The sequence below is a fragment of the Myotis davidii genome, unplaced genomic scaffold (assembly GCF_000327345.1).
Source record: "Myotis davidii unplaced genomic scaffold, ASM32734v1 scaffold44, whole genome shotgun sequence".
Lineage (NCBI taxonomy): Eukaryota > Metazoa > Chordata > Mammalia > Chiroptera > Vespertilionidae > Myotis > Myotis davidii.
The window spans coordinates 8,586,333-8,604,880 of record NW_006299705.1 but is presented as its reverse complement, the minus strand read 5'-3'; the positions used below and the strand labels follow the sequence as shown (position 1 = coordinate 8,604,880).

The following is an 18,548-nucleotide window of genomic DNA, read 5'->3' as shown; positions in this document are numbered from 1 at the left end:
TCTTTTTGTTTGATTACATATAAATTTTTGGAGTATTTGTTCTAGCTCTGTGAAATATGCCTTTAGTATTTTAATAGGCTTTGCATTGAATCTGTGGATTGCCTTACGTAGTATGGACATTTTAATGATGTTGTTGCTATGAATCCATAAACACGATATGTTCTTTCACTTGTTTATATCTTCTTCTATCTCTTTTTTCAATGTCCTATAGTTTTCTGAGTATAAGTCTTTTGCCTCCTGGGTTAAGTTTATTCCGAAGTATCTTAAATTTGATGTTGCAATTGTAAATGGAATTGTTTGCTTAGTTTCTCTTTCTGAGAATTCATTATTGATGTATAAAAAAAAGCCATAGATTTTTGGCTGTTGATTTTATATCCTGCTACATTGCCAAATTCATTTATTAAGTCTAATAGTTGTTTGATGGAGTCCTTAGAGTTTTCTATGTACAATGTCATGTCTTCTGTGAAGAATGACAATTTTACTTTTTCTTTTCCAATTTGGATGCTTTTGATTTCTTCGTCTTATCTGATCATTATGGCTAGCACTCCCAGTACCATGTTGAACAGGAGTGAAGAAGAGTGGGTATCCCTGTCTTGTTCCTGTTCTTAAGGAAAATGGTTTTAGTTTTTGACCATTGATGTTAGCTATGGGTTTGTCATATATGGCTTTTATTATGTTGAGGTCTGATCCTTCTATTCCCACCTTGCTGAGAGTTTTTATCAAAAATTGGTGTTGGATTTTGTCAAATGCTTTTTCTGCATCAATTGATATGACTGTGGTTTATTTACTTATTTTTTTTGCTATAGAGTTCAAACATCAGAGAATAAACAATAATGTTTAACAATGTGTATTTAAATAATGACACTACTAAACTGTACGAAGAGTGAGGCTGTGATTACAGTTGTGAGCAGGAGATTGTTACCTTGGTGAGGCCGGAGGGGATGTTGTTTATGGATGGGTCATGTGGAGGCTGTTGGAGTGCTGGCAGTGATTTTGTCTTTGACCTTGGTTGTTGTTACAAAGTTTGTCTTTTAAAGATAATTCACTTTACTCCATTGTTTGGTGTACCTTTTTTGTATGTATGCTATCTTTCATATAAAGATTTTAGAATAATGTGAATTTTTAATCCTGAAAAAGAACAATTTCAATTGTACAGATATAAAATATATTTATGTCCTCTATAAAAAAACACACAAATGGGTCCCTTTCATCTGCATGTACAGTAACAAGGCATGTATAGCAAAATGTAAGAGCCAAAGAAATCTATTTCTAAATAACAAGCCATTGTAGATTTCAGGAATAAAAGAACAGAGGCTCATTAAGCTAAACCACTTAAGTTTTTGAGAAAAAATACTAAGTGGAATAAAGGCAAAAAGTATTACAAACTAAGATTTTATAACTAGTCTGTCCCAGAGCAGCATGCTAGTATTTGTAGAGCATTATAAATGTTCTGAGATCAAGGACCGTATATTATCTCCTATCTATTGTCCCCAGCACATTGAGTGGCACCTTGAAGGCAAGTATGAAGGGAAGGTGAATTGGGATATTAATCTTCCATAGTGGTGGTTTAGTGTACTGGTGAATAGCTTCTTGAGAAAAATTATCCAAGTTTTAATCTCATTTTTACCACCTTTATGACGCTTGGCAAGTTTTGTAAATTTTGAATTCCCTCATCTGTAAAACAGTTATGATAACAGTAACTAGCTCAGAGGGTGTAATCTTATATATAAAACATTTAGAACAATGTTTGGCACATATTAAATAATGTTCAAGAATGTAAATGCGCTAATCATTGTCATGTTATCTTCCCAAGGTGTTGTTTGTTCATACTTGTATGTTGAAACTTGCATAGAAGTAAATTCTAAATATTATGCACCAATTTGCAGAATGCAAGCAATGGATTTTAGTTTGAGCAAAAGCCTGAGGAGCACTCCTTTGCCAATAATGATTTTCACTGCAGGTAATTTTCTTTGGGGTCTGCTGAAAATAAAAAATTAAATACATGACCATATGCTGAAAATTAAAGTGCTTATATAAAAGGCAAGAAAGAAAATATGGAGAAAGCAGATTCTAGTTGACAATTCAATTGGGATTCCCAGATAAAGTACAGGATTTCCAAGTAAATCTGAATTCAGATAAACTATTTTTGTATTATAATGAGCAAAATATTGCATAGGCATCATACACTTTTATTTGCTAAATATGCCAACCCTAAATATTAGGAAATCCGTATGCATTTCAAACTAAGCTAAATGCTTGAAGATACATGGCTATAGTCATAATATTATGTGATTTGAATATTATGAACTCAACGTAATTTTTTCTTGTGATGTTTTGAATTGTTTTTCCCAAAATGTTACCAGTAATGAAATTCTAGAGTATGTGAATGAACTTTCTGAAAATCAAATCTATTCAATTCTACGCTCCCCTTCACACTTCTTGAAATCTCTATTCATCCCCAGCACCCAAAGACTAAAGTTCACACTCCTTAACTTGGTTTGTAAGGCCATAAAAATCTGGTTCCAGACTTCCTAGTAATCACCATTCCTAGTAGTTCTATACACATAATCCCTGTGGGTATCCAGACATTTAAAAGTGCTCAGGTTTCTCTGGAAACACTGTGCTGTTTTATGTCCCTTCCTACTTTTAACACCTCTACAAGACTCCTGCTAATCCTTTAAGTACCAATGGACTATCACCTTCTGTCAGTAATCTTCCACATCACCTCTAGGCGAGGCACTGCCTCTTCTCTGATCACAGTGCTCTTGTGCATAGTAGTATTTAGAACATACTTCACTATATAGTATCACAATTATCTCTTTCCTGAATAGAATTCTAGAAAGTGAGATTTCTCAGAACAGGACCTATCCCTATTTACTAAATATCCAATCATATAGTTTGGAGCCTACTTCATAGAATAAGCTCATCAAAATTTTAATGAGTGAGTGAGTGAGTGAGTGAGTGAGATGGCAACCACATGTATCACAGCTATTCTTCCCATGTGAATGTGAATCTCATCTCACTTAGTTTTGGGTCTGATGACTCAATACAGGGAAAATTCAAAGCAATTGATTGTTAATATTGGCCACTAAAAACAGAGAGATGTTCAAATGAACTAATTTAATATGCAGTTGAAAGAATAGAGTGGTTAATTTTGGATAAAGTATTATGAATAATTATGCAAAAATATAAAATGATAGCATACCATAGTAAAAGTAGGAAACCAGAAAACATATGTCTCACTCTCAGAACTGCAGAATAATGAGATGTACATTAATTCAGAAAAATAACCTTATAAATGATTTGTAACTCCAGGTAACTTAGAAGCATTTCCCCTAGCCTGCAAGACTCCTCCTCTAAAACTCAATATTCTCTAGCCTGCTAGATTGACTTAGTTATTGATAACTGAGTTCCTTTGAGAAACTGTGCATTAATTCTCCTAGTAGAGCTTTTTTTTTCACTTTGCATTGTACATGATTATTTCCTTGTCCATTTACTGCAAGAGCATTGAGAAAAGTAAAGGACCATGACATATTAATCTTTACATTCTTAGCACCTAGCACATAAACTAAGGATGGATGGATGGAAAATAGGATTTATACACAGAGGTTCTACTCAGTGTTTATCAACCCTGGTTATACTTGGAATCACCTGGACTATATAAACAATAGCACTGCCTTCATTCCATCCAAGTCCATTTGAATCAGAAGCTCTGGTGTGGGTCCTTTGCATTGTTGTTATGTGCCATTGAATCAGCTCCATCTCCTAGCAACCCTACCAATGAGTGATATCCATAATTTCCTGTCCTCAACAGCCTACTCAGCTCCTGAAAACTCATGCTTATGGGTTCTTTTATAGAGTTAATACATCTCATATTTGGTCTTCCTCTTTTCCGGCTGCCTTCTATTTTTCTCAGCATTATTGCCTTCCCATGATGTGCCTGGAAGTAAGGAAGCTTTAGTTTTGTCATTTTTCCCTCCAGCGATATTTCAGACTGAATTTGTTTTAGGACCCATTTGTTTACCTTTCTGATAGTTGAGGGTATCCATAGAGCTCTATTTCAACACCATATTTCAAGTGAATCATTTTTTTCTCAGTCATTGGTATGGTTTTAAAGTTCTAACTTTTAAAAGGAGCTTTGTTTTAACTCCGTTTTCCTTAATAACATCCCTTTAAAAGTAGTCTGGTATACCTGCCCCAATCAAGGGATTCACTGTACTTTTACAGCTAATGATTCCACAGGTCTCTAATGTCCCCAGTTTTTTCTTACTAATGGACAGATACTTATTGCCGCTACTATACTGCATGCTCTTGAGGTAATGTCCTTTTAATGAGAATTTTCACCAGAGACATCAGTTCTTTTTGGCTTCTATTGTATGTTCTTCATATAGCTTCTACTTATAAAATGTTAAGGCCTTAAATATTTGAGTTAAAGCACTATCTGATTACCTCCTCCTCAACCCTTCTTATATCTCCTCTGGTTTTAGCTTTATACGTACCTTGGAAAAGCTAGCTTGTCCTACTAGCCAAATATCTGGTTAAGGCAAATAAGGTCTTATAAGAGTAATTTTACATAGAAACATCCTAGAGAATTGGACTCTGTCTCAATTCTTTGTCTCAAAAGATTTTTGCATCGAAATTGAGATATTACATGTTAGGATTATAGGATAGATTGGAAGAGAGTATATTCTCTGTTAGAAAGTTGTGATGGATAGATACCTCTTGGATTTGTTTGGTTTCTGATGCTGTTATTCTTGGTAAATGAAAGTTATCAGTAAATTATTATAAAAAGTTTGTGTGTGATATGTTCTGATTAAAGAATGCAGAGTTTAATTTGCTACTTTAAAATGAATTACTAGTAATATAGCAGAATGCCAGGTCCAAAGGGAGTTCAAGCACACAATATTAAAAATATACTGAACTGGTCCCAAAAATGACTGGGAAACCACATAGATAATTCTTCATATGACATAATTAAATTCAGTATCTAAGTGGATGAAAAAATTCCTAGAAATTCATCATAATTTGTTCAGCCTTAAGAGAGAAATTGAAAAACAATAGGCTTTAGATAAGAACAAAACTAAAAGGTCAAATTTTAAAAGGCAATCACTCACAGGAGGTCTGGAGAATATTTAATAGCTAATGGGTAGCCCAGGGAAGATGTGTTGTTAAGGATCAAATATAGCAGGCTCTTGAAAAAGCTCTTGCTGGCTAATTAACAGTCAATAACAATATTGCAGGGAGGAAAGACAGCCCAAGGGAAAGGAATCAGGAAGTTGAGAAATTATTTCTTTGCAAAGGGGAAAAAAAAGGCTTTATCATGGTGTCCTTTTAATGTATAAAAGCGAGGTTGCTCAGCTGAGAACGAGTTCCTTCTTGATGCTCCTGGGGCCCAGGTGTACTTGGGGATGAAAGGGAAATAGGTTCATGTTTGAATTGAGTTGTCTTTATCTCCATTAACTAGAAGATTAGGTGGATTTCTGTCCCAAGAATGATTGGATGTCCTGGTCTAAATGTTCGTCACTGCTCAAAATATTCAAAGCCAATATCCATGAAATCCTTTTTTCAATTTATTTGAGTCTATATAGCCAGAACTTGGATTGCTGGATCATATGGTAGTTTTATTTTGGTTTTGGGGTATTGTTCATACTGTTTTGCATAGCAATACTCAATAGACAAGATATGGAATGACCAACTGTCCATCAGTAGATAAATGGGTAAAGAAGATGACACACACACACACACACACACACACACACACACACACACACACACAGAGGAATATTGTTCAGCCATGAGAAAGAAGGAAATTCTGCCATTTGTCACAACTTGGATAGACTTTGGGGACATTATGTGAAGTGAAGTTAGAGAAAGACAAAGTATGGTCTCACTTATATGTGGAATCTAAAAAGACAAACTCAGAGAAATAGAGAGTAGAGTGGTGGGTAGAGAAATGAGGAAATATTTGTCAGTGTACAAAATTCTACTTGTCAGATTAGCGAGTTTGGGGGATCTAAAGTCCATTATGGTGATTATAGCTAATAATACTGTATTATGTATCTGACTGTTTCTAGGAGCATCTATCTTAAATATCCTCACCACAAAAAAAGAAATGGAAACTATCTGACCAATTACTCGTTAGCAAAAACTCAAGGCAAAGAGGGTAGACTATAAACAACACCTTTACAAATCTGAAGAAAATGGGCTGAGACCTAATGATAAAGACAGAGTCTAACTTATACATATACAAGTGAACAAATCTGTGTAGCAAGTTTACAACAGAGCAAAGGGCATGGAAATCCTCCCGGAGTACCTCTTTGGTTCAACGAAATTCATTCTGTTGTGACCATCTGTCTACTCTCTCATCTCTTCTGGTCTTTCTTTATCTTATTTTCTTCTTCCTTCCCTGCTCCTCTCCCCCACTCTCAAAGAAAAGGTGTATATGCATTTACATCTGGAAATCCAGATTTAGCTTGTTACTATGTCTCAGACTAGACTGTGAACAGTAATGTTTTATGTGTTGATAGAGAGAAATCTGGACTCAGCTGGTGTATTGATAAAGTCCAATTTTCAGTTAGGATTTTTTAAAAAAAACAATTTTCATTGGACAATCATAGAAGCAAAGACCTCAAAAAATGATAGCTATTTTTATAATACATGAACTAGAAATATGACCAAATATGGAAATTTCTATTTTATTTGGGAACTGCTGTGTCAAGTTTTTCTTAGTTATAAAAATAGTCTAGTATAGTCTAGTATATTTGTGCTAGATGTGAACTTTTTTCTGGAAATGATAATGCCTTAATCTGTGAAAAAGAGAAATATATGTGATTTATTACAAAGATGTTTAGTTTTCATTTCATTACATTATGTTCTGTGAACATTTATATCTAGTCTTTAATTAAACATGATTTATTCAAATTGAGATCTGTTTCCACTTAGATTGCTTGCAGTGTTAATCACAGTGCAAATAGCCTTTGCCACTGAAAGAATCCCTATATTATACTAATGTATAACTGCTTCTGTGTAATTTGCATCTGTTCTCTGAGCCTGTATGTTACCAAATATGTACAAATGTAGAAATGTGTTACTTATCTTGCTACTATATTAAAGAACATAACTTACTTAATATGACATTTATGTTTTTATGAATTTAGATTTAAGGTAGTTCTTTAAATTTAAAGAAAAATTTAAAAATACCCAAATAATAAAAGGCCCCTTTGTATCACAAATGGAATATGACTAGAAAGCATTTTCACTTCAGCTATGCAGTTCCAGTTTATCTTGCCTATGTTCACGTATGTAACAGTTTGTGTTCGTTTGCTTTTTTAGAATCAGATGTTCTTACTTATAATTTCCTTTGTTGGCCATTATAGATCTGTCCTGAAGAATAGGCCGAAGGTTTAAAAATTGATTAGATTCATATTAACATGTGTAAATACAATGTATTGTGTAAAGTCTTAGAAGATGCAAGGAAACTATGAGCAAGAGTGCCTGCATATTCCTAATGTATGTGTCTTAACTCTTGATTGTTCTCATGTCATGCACTGTAAAAACTTCCTTCTATTAACATATCAAAGTACCAGAAGCTGGGTTTTATTTTACTTATGATTCAACTCAATCTTAAAATGAGAAAATGCTTAGAGCCTCTTACTTGAGAATTAAAATATATCTCATGCCCTGGTAAGTTGGTTGGAGCACTGTCCCATATACCAACGGATTGTGGGTTCAGTTCCCTGCCAAGGCACATACCTAGGTTGTGGGTTTGATCCCTGCTTCAGGTGTATGGGAGGCAACTGATCAATGTTTCTCCCTGACAACATCTCTCTCTCTCTTTCTATTTCTCTCTCTCTAAAAATAATGGGGAGAAAAATAACATATCCTTGAGTGAATATTAAAACATATATATATATATATATACATATATATATATATATGGGTTTCCCCCAAAACTGCACACACTTTGAATAATTATAAAGGCAGTGTTCATTAAAATACATTTCATGTTCAGAATTCAGCTATCAGCTGAATTTTGGGGAAAATTTTATACACACACACACACACTAGTGGCCTGGTGCACAAAATTCTGCACATTAAAAGGGAATTAATTAGAGAAAATATTTTAATATTGCTAATTATGTCCCCCTGGGGCTCTGGGTGGGAAGGCAGCCTCATATCCCTGGCCAAGTGCTGGGTTGGGAGGCAGCCTCACATCCCAGGCCGGCACAAGTCCCCACCCACTGACGCTGCAAGTCCCTGCCCACCTGCACCTGCTTTGCACAAAGCCTCCTGCTGTTGGGTCGTTACGGTGTCATGGCGTGATGGCCATTTGCATATCAGCCTTTTATTATTATGATATGTATATATATATATATATTCTATTAACATCAAACCTTGTGTAGGTCTCCATCCTGCCTTCCTTTACTCATTTCTTAAGCCCATGCCACATATGATTTAACTAGGTCTTTCTAAAGCACACGGGTGCAGAGAGTACCCTCCATCTGTTCCCAGGTCTTCAATGCCATGAGATAAAAGCAGCTCCCTCAGCTAGCAGTCAAGGTTCTTCATAATCTGCTCCCTGTCTGCATCCTCAGATGTGGTCACCAGCACTCCTCTTCCATTCTCTGCTCCAGGCAGACTGGCTATTCCTGTACCTGAACACGGCATCACACCGTGGACATTTCTCTTCAAAGTGGTGACTCATCCAGCTCAGAAATACACCACCGTCTTCATCCTGCCCTTAGTAATCCCAAGTAAAACTTTCAAGTCCAAAATGAAGTTATATTTCCTTTATGAGATCCTCAAATATCAATACTTAATTTCTCCTATATCAGTATATAAAAGAATCACATGTATAATTTTAAAAATAAGTCAATGCACTCTTTAAGACATGAAAGTTTAATTTAGCCGTGAACATATTCTCATCTAAAACAAATTTTAGCACATATGATCAAGCACAGATATATCAGGCATGTTCCAAAGTTGCCAAACATCATCTTACTTTACACTGAGCTTGCAAAAAAATAGATAGCACAGAGACTCCTGTGCACTTTCAAAATTTAATGAAAATAATTTGCATTAGTTTAATATAAAGACCAAGTGAAATGTTGATATGACTAAAAAGAGCTAACTATTATATCAGATAAGAAAACAGCGGAACCGGTTTGGCTCAGTGGATAGAGCGTCGGCCTGCGTCAAGGGCATGTACCCTGGTTGTGGGCACATCCCCAGTGGAGGGCGTGCAGGAGGCAGCTGATCGATCTTTCTCATTGATGTTTCTAACTCTCTATCCCTCTCCCTTCTTTTCTGTAAACAATCAATAAAATATATTTTTTAAAAAATAAGAAAACAAATGACTCTTTCCTTTCTTTCTTTATTTCTGGAGAATTTTAGTGTTAAATATCTAGAAGTCTATTGTATTTTACGATAGCACACAGCTATTTTTCGAGACTATCAGATTCTGGTTTTATTTTATTATTTGAGTATATAAAATACTTAAATTATTTTGAATTTTTCTGAACACAATCATGCATTGGTTTTCCTCTTAAGCTGTAACAGTCAACCAGAAACCAAAAATGATGCTTTTTCAGAGTCAGTCATCACCTGCCTAGGGAAATTTAGACCAACATTTGTACAGTAAACTTATAATGAGAGGTGGACAACTTTGCTTCCAGGAGGAAATACTATTTAGGAGAAAAAGATAAAGCCAAGTGCAAATAGAGACTTTTCTAGTATTTTGCCCTAGTTTGGTCTTGAGGGGGTAATTTATATATTGCCGTAAGTACTATAAAAACCCAGGACTTAACAAATACCTTTTGATACACTGTAGTGTATCAGAAGGCACGAAACACATCTGAAATTTAAAATAAAAAAAAAAAACACAAAAAACAAAAAACACCACATTTACATAGTCTGTATCACTATTTCTAATCTTTTGTTAGAACTATCAGGAAACATTTATTGGGCAATAGTTGTCACCAGATAGTGTGTGGCATTTGCAGAAGTACAAAGAACAGTGCAAAACAGGAGCTGCATCTGCAGTCTGACTAGGTAAAAGGGTGGAAGGTGAGTGAATAGACAATTTCTAAGTAACACCATTTAGGTAGGTAAGAAGGTTGGGGGAAAAAAACAGAGCTGTGGGAAGAAAGGCAGAGAGGGAGTTCATTGGAGTGGATGACAGGAAGAGAAAGCAATGGAAGCAGTGTGTGTCCTTTGACTACTTCACTGGTTCCCAAGGAGCCCAGCGTGGTGCTGTGCTTAGAAGGAATGATGGGTAAATATTAGTGACTGATATTTGACGGAATTAGTCATTATTACTTTTTCATTTAAAATCATACTCATTATTTCTGTTGTCCAAAATTAGCATGGAAATTAGTGTAATTTAAGTGTTTTATATTTCCAATGATTTTACATCAGGTATAATAATGGTATATCAAAGGGTAAGTCTCTTTAGTTATCCTAACTTTAGAAACCCTTGAATGAGATTAGGAAGTGATCATCATTTACATTTATTATACTTTGCATTTAATGAGCTTTAGCTTTTAACTCTAATTTGCTTCTCATCGCATTCATCAAAGGCAAACTATTTAGAAACTAAAACATCTCTGTCAGTTAGAATTTTAATGAATTAAGATGAAATGAGACAGTGTTAATTGGCAGTTGCTGCAGGGGAAGTTTCTAGATCTTGTAAGTGATACCAATTCATCCCTCTCTCAGAGTTAATTTGTTTGGTTTAATTCTAAGAATACACTGACTATTTCCATACACTATTCATATTTATATTTTTTATTGAAGAGTAGTTTAGTTCTGTTGGTCTTTCATTTAGATTCTCAATTCCACTTGAATTTGATTTAATTTGATTGTTAATAAATTTAAGCAGCATTTGTATTGTTGACTCATGATTAATACACATAACTAATCATTTTTTTCACCAATCCTTTACTTCTTATGTTTTATTCTGTTTTCCTCAGACATAAATGAATGTGAAGCTGAGCCTTGCAAAAATGGTGGAATATGTACAGACCTTGTTGCAAACTATTCCTGTGAGTGCCCAGGTGAATTCATGGGAAGAAATTGTCAATACAGTAAGTATTAATATATATGTATATACAAAGTTTTATTTGCATAGCCTGCATTTCTTATAGGATCTGAGCTGACATCAATATAGTTTACTTCCAGAATTCATAATTTATTGAAGTGGCATATTTAATATTTGTTGTTTAAATGTTATGAAATTCCAGGATAAGTCTCAGTGCATGATGGGCACAAGAGTGGTCACCTTGTGGTCTGAAAGTAGGGCAACAGACCCTCAAACCCGAAGTGTATCTCTCATGAATACTATTTTGGCTTTTGAGTGTGTGTATGACCTAAATTTTCACCACCGTTATTACTTTGGTTTAGACAATACATTCAGCACACCGTGGCCAGATAGCCTCTATCACAAATAAAAGGTAGAGATAAAGGAAGATTCATTGGAGTTGGACAATATATTAGTAGGAATTTTACACACAGTTTTTCTTCTTGGAAGCCTAAGCCAGTCTTGAGATTATGGATCAAAGGTTAGAAGAATAATTTACCTGAAGTGTTAACAAAGAAGCACAAAGTACCCCTTTATTCCCCCAAACAAACAAACAAAATACTAGGAAAAGATAGTAACAGAGTTATAGTCTCATGGGAGGAGACCAGAATCGGGCACAAATATTTATTAATGAGAACAATAATGATACAGCTCAATAATTGTTGGAGATATATGATATATGCATACATACACACGCTTCATAGTGCTACTGCTTTGATGTGTATACTATTAGATATCACAATACTATAGATATTCAGACGGCAAATGCAGATTGGAATTCAGATGCAGAAACCGGCACAAAGTCTATGTGGTTTGCCCGGGCTCTCACAGTTAGTGACAGAAGCAGCACTAGAAAGAATCTAGAACTAGGTCTTGTGATCCCAAGTTCAGAATATTTTCTTCTAAATTGAGATATCTCTTCAAACAGAGTTGAACAAGATCAACACAAAAGCACACTACACCTCCTCTCTTATACACACCCCTCCACACACTCGTGTATATACTGCTGCTTTTTTAGCCATAGTAACAATTTTATTTCTCTCTTTCCTCCTCTTCCTCCCCTTTGACAATGGTAATTTATAAAATAAAAAAGGAAAATTATTTAAGAGTTTCATTGGGTTATGTATATAATCAAAATGATGATCTGGAGATGCTCATTACCCTAGTTCTAATTTTTTTTAAAAAAACCTGAATATTAAAGAAATACCTTTGATTGGGAAAAATTTTTCTAAGTTTAAAATTATTGGAGAGAGACATTGAGCATGAGTTGATGAAGATGCTGCAAGGACAGACAGATGGAAAGAAAGGCGCAGTCTGAGTAAACAGGTTGATCATAGACAAATATTCAACTATCCTAGTGACCTTCCTATTAAGCAGGTAACTAGCCAGCCATTAGGTGAATTTAATTTCAACTGGTCCTTGGCCTGCCCCAGGCACAGTCCTTGCACCCTTCTTTACTTTTATTCATGTGTCTTGAAGATGTCTGCCCAGACAGCACTGGAAGTTGTGCTAAAAAGCATCCCCCTAAGGCCGTGGTCAGCAAACTGCGGCTCGCGAGCCAAATGCGGCTCTTTGGCCCCTTGAGTGTGGCTCTTTCTAAGCCTTAGGAGTACCCTAATTAAGTTAGTAACAATGTACCTACCTATATAGTTTAAGTTTAAAAAACTTGGCTCTCAAAAGAAATTTCAATCGTTGTACTGTTGATATTTGGCTCTGTTGACTAATGAGTTTGCCGACCACTGCCCTAAGGGGTCTGAAAGGAACACTTTATTAATAGGATGAGGAACAAAAATAGATGATAGTCGACTACTTGACTTTCATGCAGCAAACACAGAGATCTGGTGGCAGAATGAAGGGCTTTCAGGTAGTACTGGAACTTTGACAGATCTTAAAACTCTGCCTGGATAAGAGAATGTCCAGGCTTGGCAAGGCCACCTCTGTCCCACAGGAGGCCTGGCAGGGGAGAAAGAAGAGGATGAGACCTTCGGAAGAAATGTTCAAGTGACATGTCATGAGAATCCTACCTAGGAAGTAGTTCCTCTCCCAGGTGGTCAAACCCTCGCTATTTGAGTGACCTTAAGAAGTAGTGTCTGAGGTTGTAGACAACCTCTAGTCCTGGGAAAGGAGACCTAAGACTTGGAGTTATTTATACGGCCTAGCCTCCCCGCCTTTCCCTTCATACTGACCAGGGAACAACTAGACACCAAGTTGCTTGCTTGCATGTTGAAAATGAAAGGAGACCTGGATGTGAACTAGACATTGAAACCAATAGCTAAAGCCTGTCCATCCTCCCATCAGAGACTTTTGCTGAGGTCACCACATCTGAAAATACCCTTAAAGAAGAAAGAACCTGCTTGATTCTGGAAGGATGTATTGAAATAGACTTTGATACGTGCCCCCAGTTTATGCCTAATGTATTTCAATCAGTTTTTGATATTGTGTTTAATGAAATTCCTTGATTTTCTTTGACTTGGTGTTGTATTCATATAATATTTATATTTAAATGTAGACTTCTCTTTGAACATGAATGTGATAGTGAGGTACTCCCCTTAACCCATCATATGCTCTGATATCCTCCCACATCCTCTGTCATCTCTGTGCCCCAATAATGACAACACTTATGGCATACCTGTAAGAATTATAATAAATTAGGATTCTTACACTCTTTGTATTGCCTGGGAGATGGCTCTGCCTTTTTCTGTGACTCCACAGAGTGTTAAAATTGCGGGTAAGAAAGTGCATTCTGCTACAGTGATGATTTAGTTCTACAAACTGAAAACTCAGGGCGTTCACTCATGACAGTGCACATAGAAACACCTGCAGGTTATAGGCAGTGCCAGCTCTGAGCTGACCGAGGGTAGGATCTTCAGAGTCGACATGACATAGATTATAACCAATGTGCCAGCTTCCACTCTTTAGTGAGATTGATAAACATTTTTCTTGGCTTTGTATCATGTCCCATAGGGACACCATTGGGTTGGCTTCTGCCTGCAATAATGGTACAGAAGCCATTTGTTCAGGCTGCTATTTCAGGAGGAAGAGGGAAGGGGGAAAGATAGAGACTAACTACTGGGTGGGTCAGAGCATGCCCATACAGAAATGCTGTTATCATTGTGTTCAAATCCAAACTGCCTTTAGTCTATCCATGGGCTCTAACCGTGGGCTCCTGCACTCATATTTGCTTTACTGGACCTACTTCTTTCTTATTTCTACTGATGGATTAATTAAGTTCTGGTATATTTAAAGGTGAAATCATTCTCAGCACCCCCCCCCCCAAATTGTAAATAATGGCAGGTATCAAATTATAAATAATGGCAGGTATTGCAAAGAATACAATTGACTTAAACGCTGAAATATCTGTATAAAATAGTAAACCAAAAAAAAAAAAACCCAGAAATATTTACAATATCCATGGAAAGGCAAATAATACTTATCCTTAATTTATTATTTCTCTCAGTTCAATGGAATTGAATACAACAGAAAAAAAACAAGAATGTGAATAGAACCTTCTCACAAAAAAGTAGTTTAATATTTATATTGTAGTTGTGCCTTTATTATTGGTTTTCTAAATATTCTGATTTTTTTTAAAAAAAATAGACTTTAGTACTGTTATGAACTGGAAAGAAGAATAGGATTTTAAATGTCTGTTTAATGAGAGCCCTCGATAGGCGAAGAAAACACTGGGCTGACCATGCATCTCTCTGCTTCTACCTCTCACCATGTCTCTCTACCCCCTTTCCTTACACAAGTGGGAACTGGAAGATGAACGGCAGAAACACATGGCAACATCGATCAACACAAAAGGATGAAGTTCTAAAGAGGAGCAGAGGCCAGCTGGCAAACTTTAGACAGAATATGAAAAAGACAAAGGAGAGAGGAGGGAGCGGAATGGGAGCTGTTAAACCAGGGCTCTGTGCTAGCTAACAACGAGGATCCCTGCAAGTTCCACACACACACACACACACACACACCACGCATGCACACGCACACTCACTCCATAAGGAATTTGTCTAATGGGTAGAACATTGTAAGGCAAAGGAGGGGACAAACAGTTTTCTACAAGCATAAAAGCTAACATGAGGCAATATTACTTAAGTGACGTCTAGGCTTCAAGTCTAGGCAGAAGGCCCTCTGCCTGTGTTCCCTCCACAGTCTGTCCCTAACTCCTCTCAGAGGGAACCTGTGAACCAGTCAGAGGGCGTCACCTCTCAGCTCAGAATCTTCTACTGGCTCCTGACCTCAGACTGTGAAAATTACAGTCCCGTTCCAAGGCCGGGAGGACCGGCCTGGACTTCCATCTTCTCACTCACCTCTCTGACCCGTCTCCTAGGACTCTGACTTTCTCATGCACTGCTCCTGCCGCTGGCAGGTGCAGGCACTCACCTGGCACATTCTTGCCAGAGCATTTCCTTTTCTATTCCTTTTTTCTAGAGTATTTGCTATGAATACTCCCGCACTTCCTCCCGTTCTTGCATAACAGACACCTCTTCAATGAGGCTTTCCCTGACCTCTCCACTCCCTTACCACAACACCCCAAATCACACACTCACCCCCTTCTCTGCTGTAGTTTTTCTCTTTCGCATTAATCACTAACATATATTTTTACTTTTAAATATTGTTTGTTGCCTAATTCTCCAGTGGAGTACGTGCTCTATGAGGGGAAGATTTTTGCTGTTCTAATCACAACTGCCTAGATAGAACTGGCAAATAATAAGTGCTCAACAGATATTTGCTTAATGAATGAATGAACCTAGCACTCCGAGTTCATTACGCACAGGGGAGGTATCTGACTTTTCAGTGCCTTCAACCACTATCAAGTTCTTTTTTTTGCCCGACTTTCTATTTTTAAGTATTATTATAAAGCTGCTTTTGCCAGTATAATAATATGTAATCTGGTATATTAGTTGGTACTCACCAAATAATATTGCAAGTTGAATTGTTTCCCTTTGACTTGATAGGACCTTTTATAATTCTATTTTTGCAATGGGATTATGCAGATGGATTTATAATAAGAGAGATAAGCAGGGAACCTGTTTCTCTTTATATGCCAATTCTGCATGCAGACATTTTGATAAATGATCTTAGATCAGTTATTTATTTCTCTTCCATATCAATTAATCAATAGACATGTGAATGCATGATGTTTATGTTGATTGCTACTTGAATAAATATTATATAAAAATCAATGTGATTTCTTTAGAGTAATGTAAATATTTAATTAGCATAGCTATTCAGCACTTTATAAGGAATAAATTTATAATTTATATCTAACCCTATCTGTTATTAACATGATGCTCAATTATGGGGTAATAATATAATGTAAATCACTTATTAAACATTTTCAATAACAGTATAATTATATCAAATGTTAATAACAAATGTTTTCATTCTTGGAAAAATATACCTATAATTTTACACTATTTAATAAATATGTTTATAGGTTGGTGAAGGGAATAATATTATCATTTGAAGAATTTCAATGTAGGTTTCTAGATAACCTATCTTTGACTTGAGCAGATTTCAGTTATTTTTTATGTTTGTATTTTTTATTTGTTATTTAGGATTTGATTACATTCGACTACGTTTTATTTTAAGTAACGTTACTTTTGATTGATATGTGAAAATCATTTTACTGTTCCCATAGTATTTATTACCGTATTCCAGCAATTCTTCTAATTAAAGTTTTAATTTATATTTTCTTGTTGCTTGTAAATGATACACACTCCAGTGTTCAGACAGCCCTTTTCATAAACAGCTTGCAAGGAAAATGATGATGAACTGGAATGGAAACCTATTCTCACAATAACAGATATGCTGTGCCATGTGCATTTAACAGAACATGGTGTTTAAGCTAAAGTACGTGCAGTGGAAATTGATAGCACTTTAGTTAACGCATCTAAAAATAACTGGGATTGTTTTCATTTATTGGACTATGTGGCCCAGAGTAGATATCTACAGTTCCCTCCTGGGTGTTTAAATGTAACATGATTAAGTTTCAGAAATGGTACTCATATTCATTCCAGTGCTGCCGCTATTTGTGGAAATTAAGATAGTTACCAAGGGAGCTCTCATAATGCAACATCCCCAAATTATTTTCCTGGAAAGTAGTAAGACTTGTATGATTTCAGAGGGTTTTAGTAAAAAAATGAAAACTAAAATCTTCAGCTCAGGATAAACTGATGTTTCCAAATGTCAAAATTATCCGGGATTTAAAAAATTTAATAAAGTAACCTAAATAATTCTACAACCCTTTCCTTTAAGAGTTCTATCTATAAAGTTATAAGAACAAAGGCAATAATTTATGTGAATATGTTTTGAAAACTATAAATATTGTCCTATCTTCATTTTTTGAGCAGCTGTAACTAGGCCTTCATTACAAATGAGCTAATATGTACAAATATATACAATATATGCTATATAAATGTCCATGGGCTCTTTATTTTGATGTCAGTGTTCACTGCCAAGTACATTTGTATAACAGCAGGCTTAGTGAAAACTGAGAAAATAAATTATGTGATGTGTATTTTTCTATGCTCAACAATTATTGCATTCGTAAAGACAAATTTGCAAATAACTATAAACACTCAACTATATCTTAATATTTTGCCACCAATTGTCATATGATAATGTTGATGTTAATTTAGACTTTTAACTTATCATGTGCCAAGCACTCTCCAAAGTACTTTAAATATTAATTCATTTAATCCTCTCAACACTCTTTGTATGAGGTTTTATTTATCACTGGCTCCGTTTTACAGAGAAAACTCTGCCACCGAGCAGTAAAGTGATTGGCGTAGCCCACATGGCCAGTAAACGGCAGAGCCTGGCCTTACCCAGGCGTTGCAGCTGCGTGGTGACCCTGGCCCATGCAGGTGAAAGGAACACGTGATCACACCCTGCACTTTAAGAACACTTGCACCTGAGAATGAGAGCATAGTCTTTGCATCCATGTAGAACTGGGGTTTCCACTCTGGACTTTTTCTCTTGGGAACTATATGTGTGAACAAGTTAGTTGCTCTTTCTGAGCCTCGCATTTCTCATCTGAATATGGAATTAGTAATACCATTTGTTTTACATTGATGGGCAGATTAAAATGAATATTATATATAAAGTAACTAGGCATATGCCTAGGCGAAAAAATGTTGTAAATAAGCAAATAATTGCATGAATAAAAATAGACAAACATATGAGTTATTTGAAAAGCCAAAGTTAATGTATCTCACCTTTTATTTTGTTATAAATTTGTACAATTTAAAAATTTTTATTATAGACTCAACTTGCCTGTCTATAGTGACTATGTACTTGAGAATACCTTGTGTAGAAGTCAGTTATAATGATTTATAAGGGCATAACTTGAGGAAATCCTGTGATAATAATATAATTTTTTAAATATATTTTTTATTGATTAAGATATTACATATGTGTCCCTGTCCCCACATCACCTTCCACCCCCCCGCTCATGCCCTCATCC

General features: G+C 35.7%; 1 protein-coding gene across 1 annotated transcript in view; it reads left to right on the top strand.

Moving 5' to 3' along the window:
• Nucleotides 1-18,548, top strand: part of EDIL3 (EGF like repeats and discoidin domains 3) — a 276,047-nt gene that overhangs the window by 97,189 nt on the left and 160,310 nt on the right. The window contains exon 5 of the mRNA XM_006775580.1: nt 10,971-11,084. Within this exon, the coding sequence (XP_006775643.1) occupies nt 10,971-11,084 (114 nt within the window). The remainder of the gene's footprint in view (nt 1-10,970; nt 11,085-18,548) is intronic.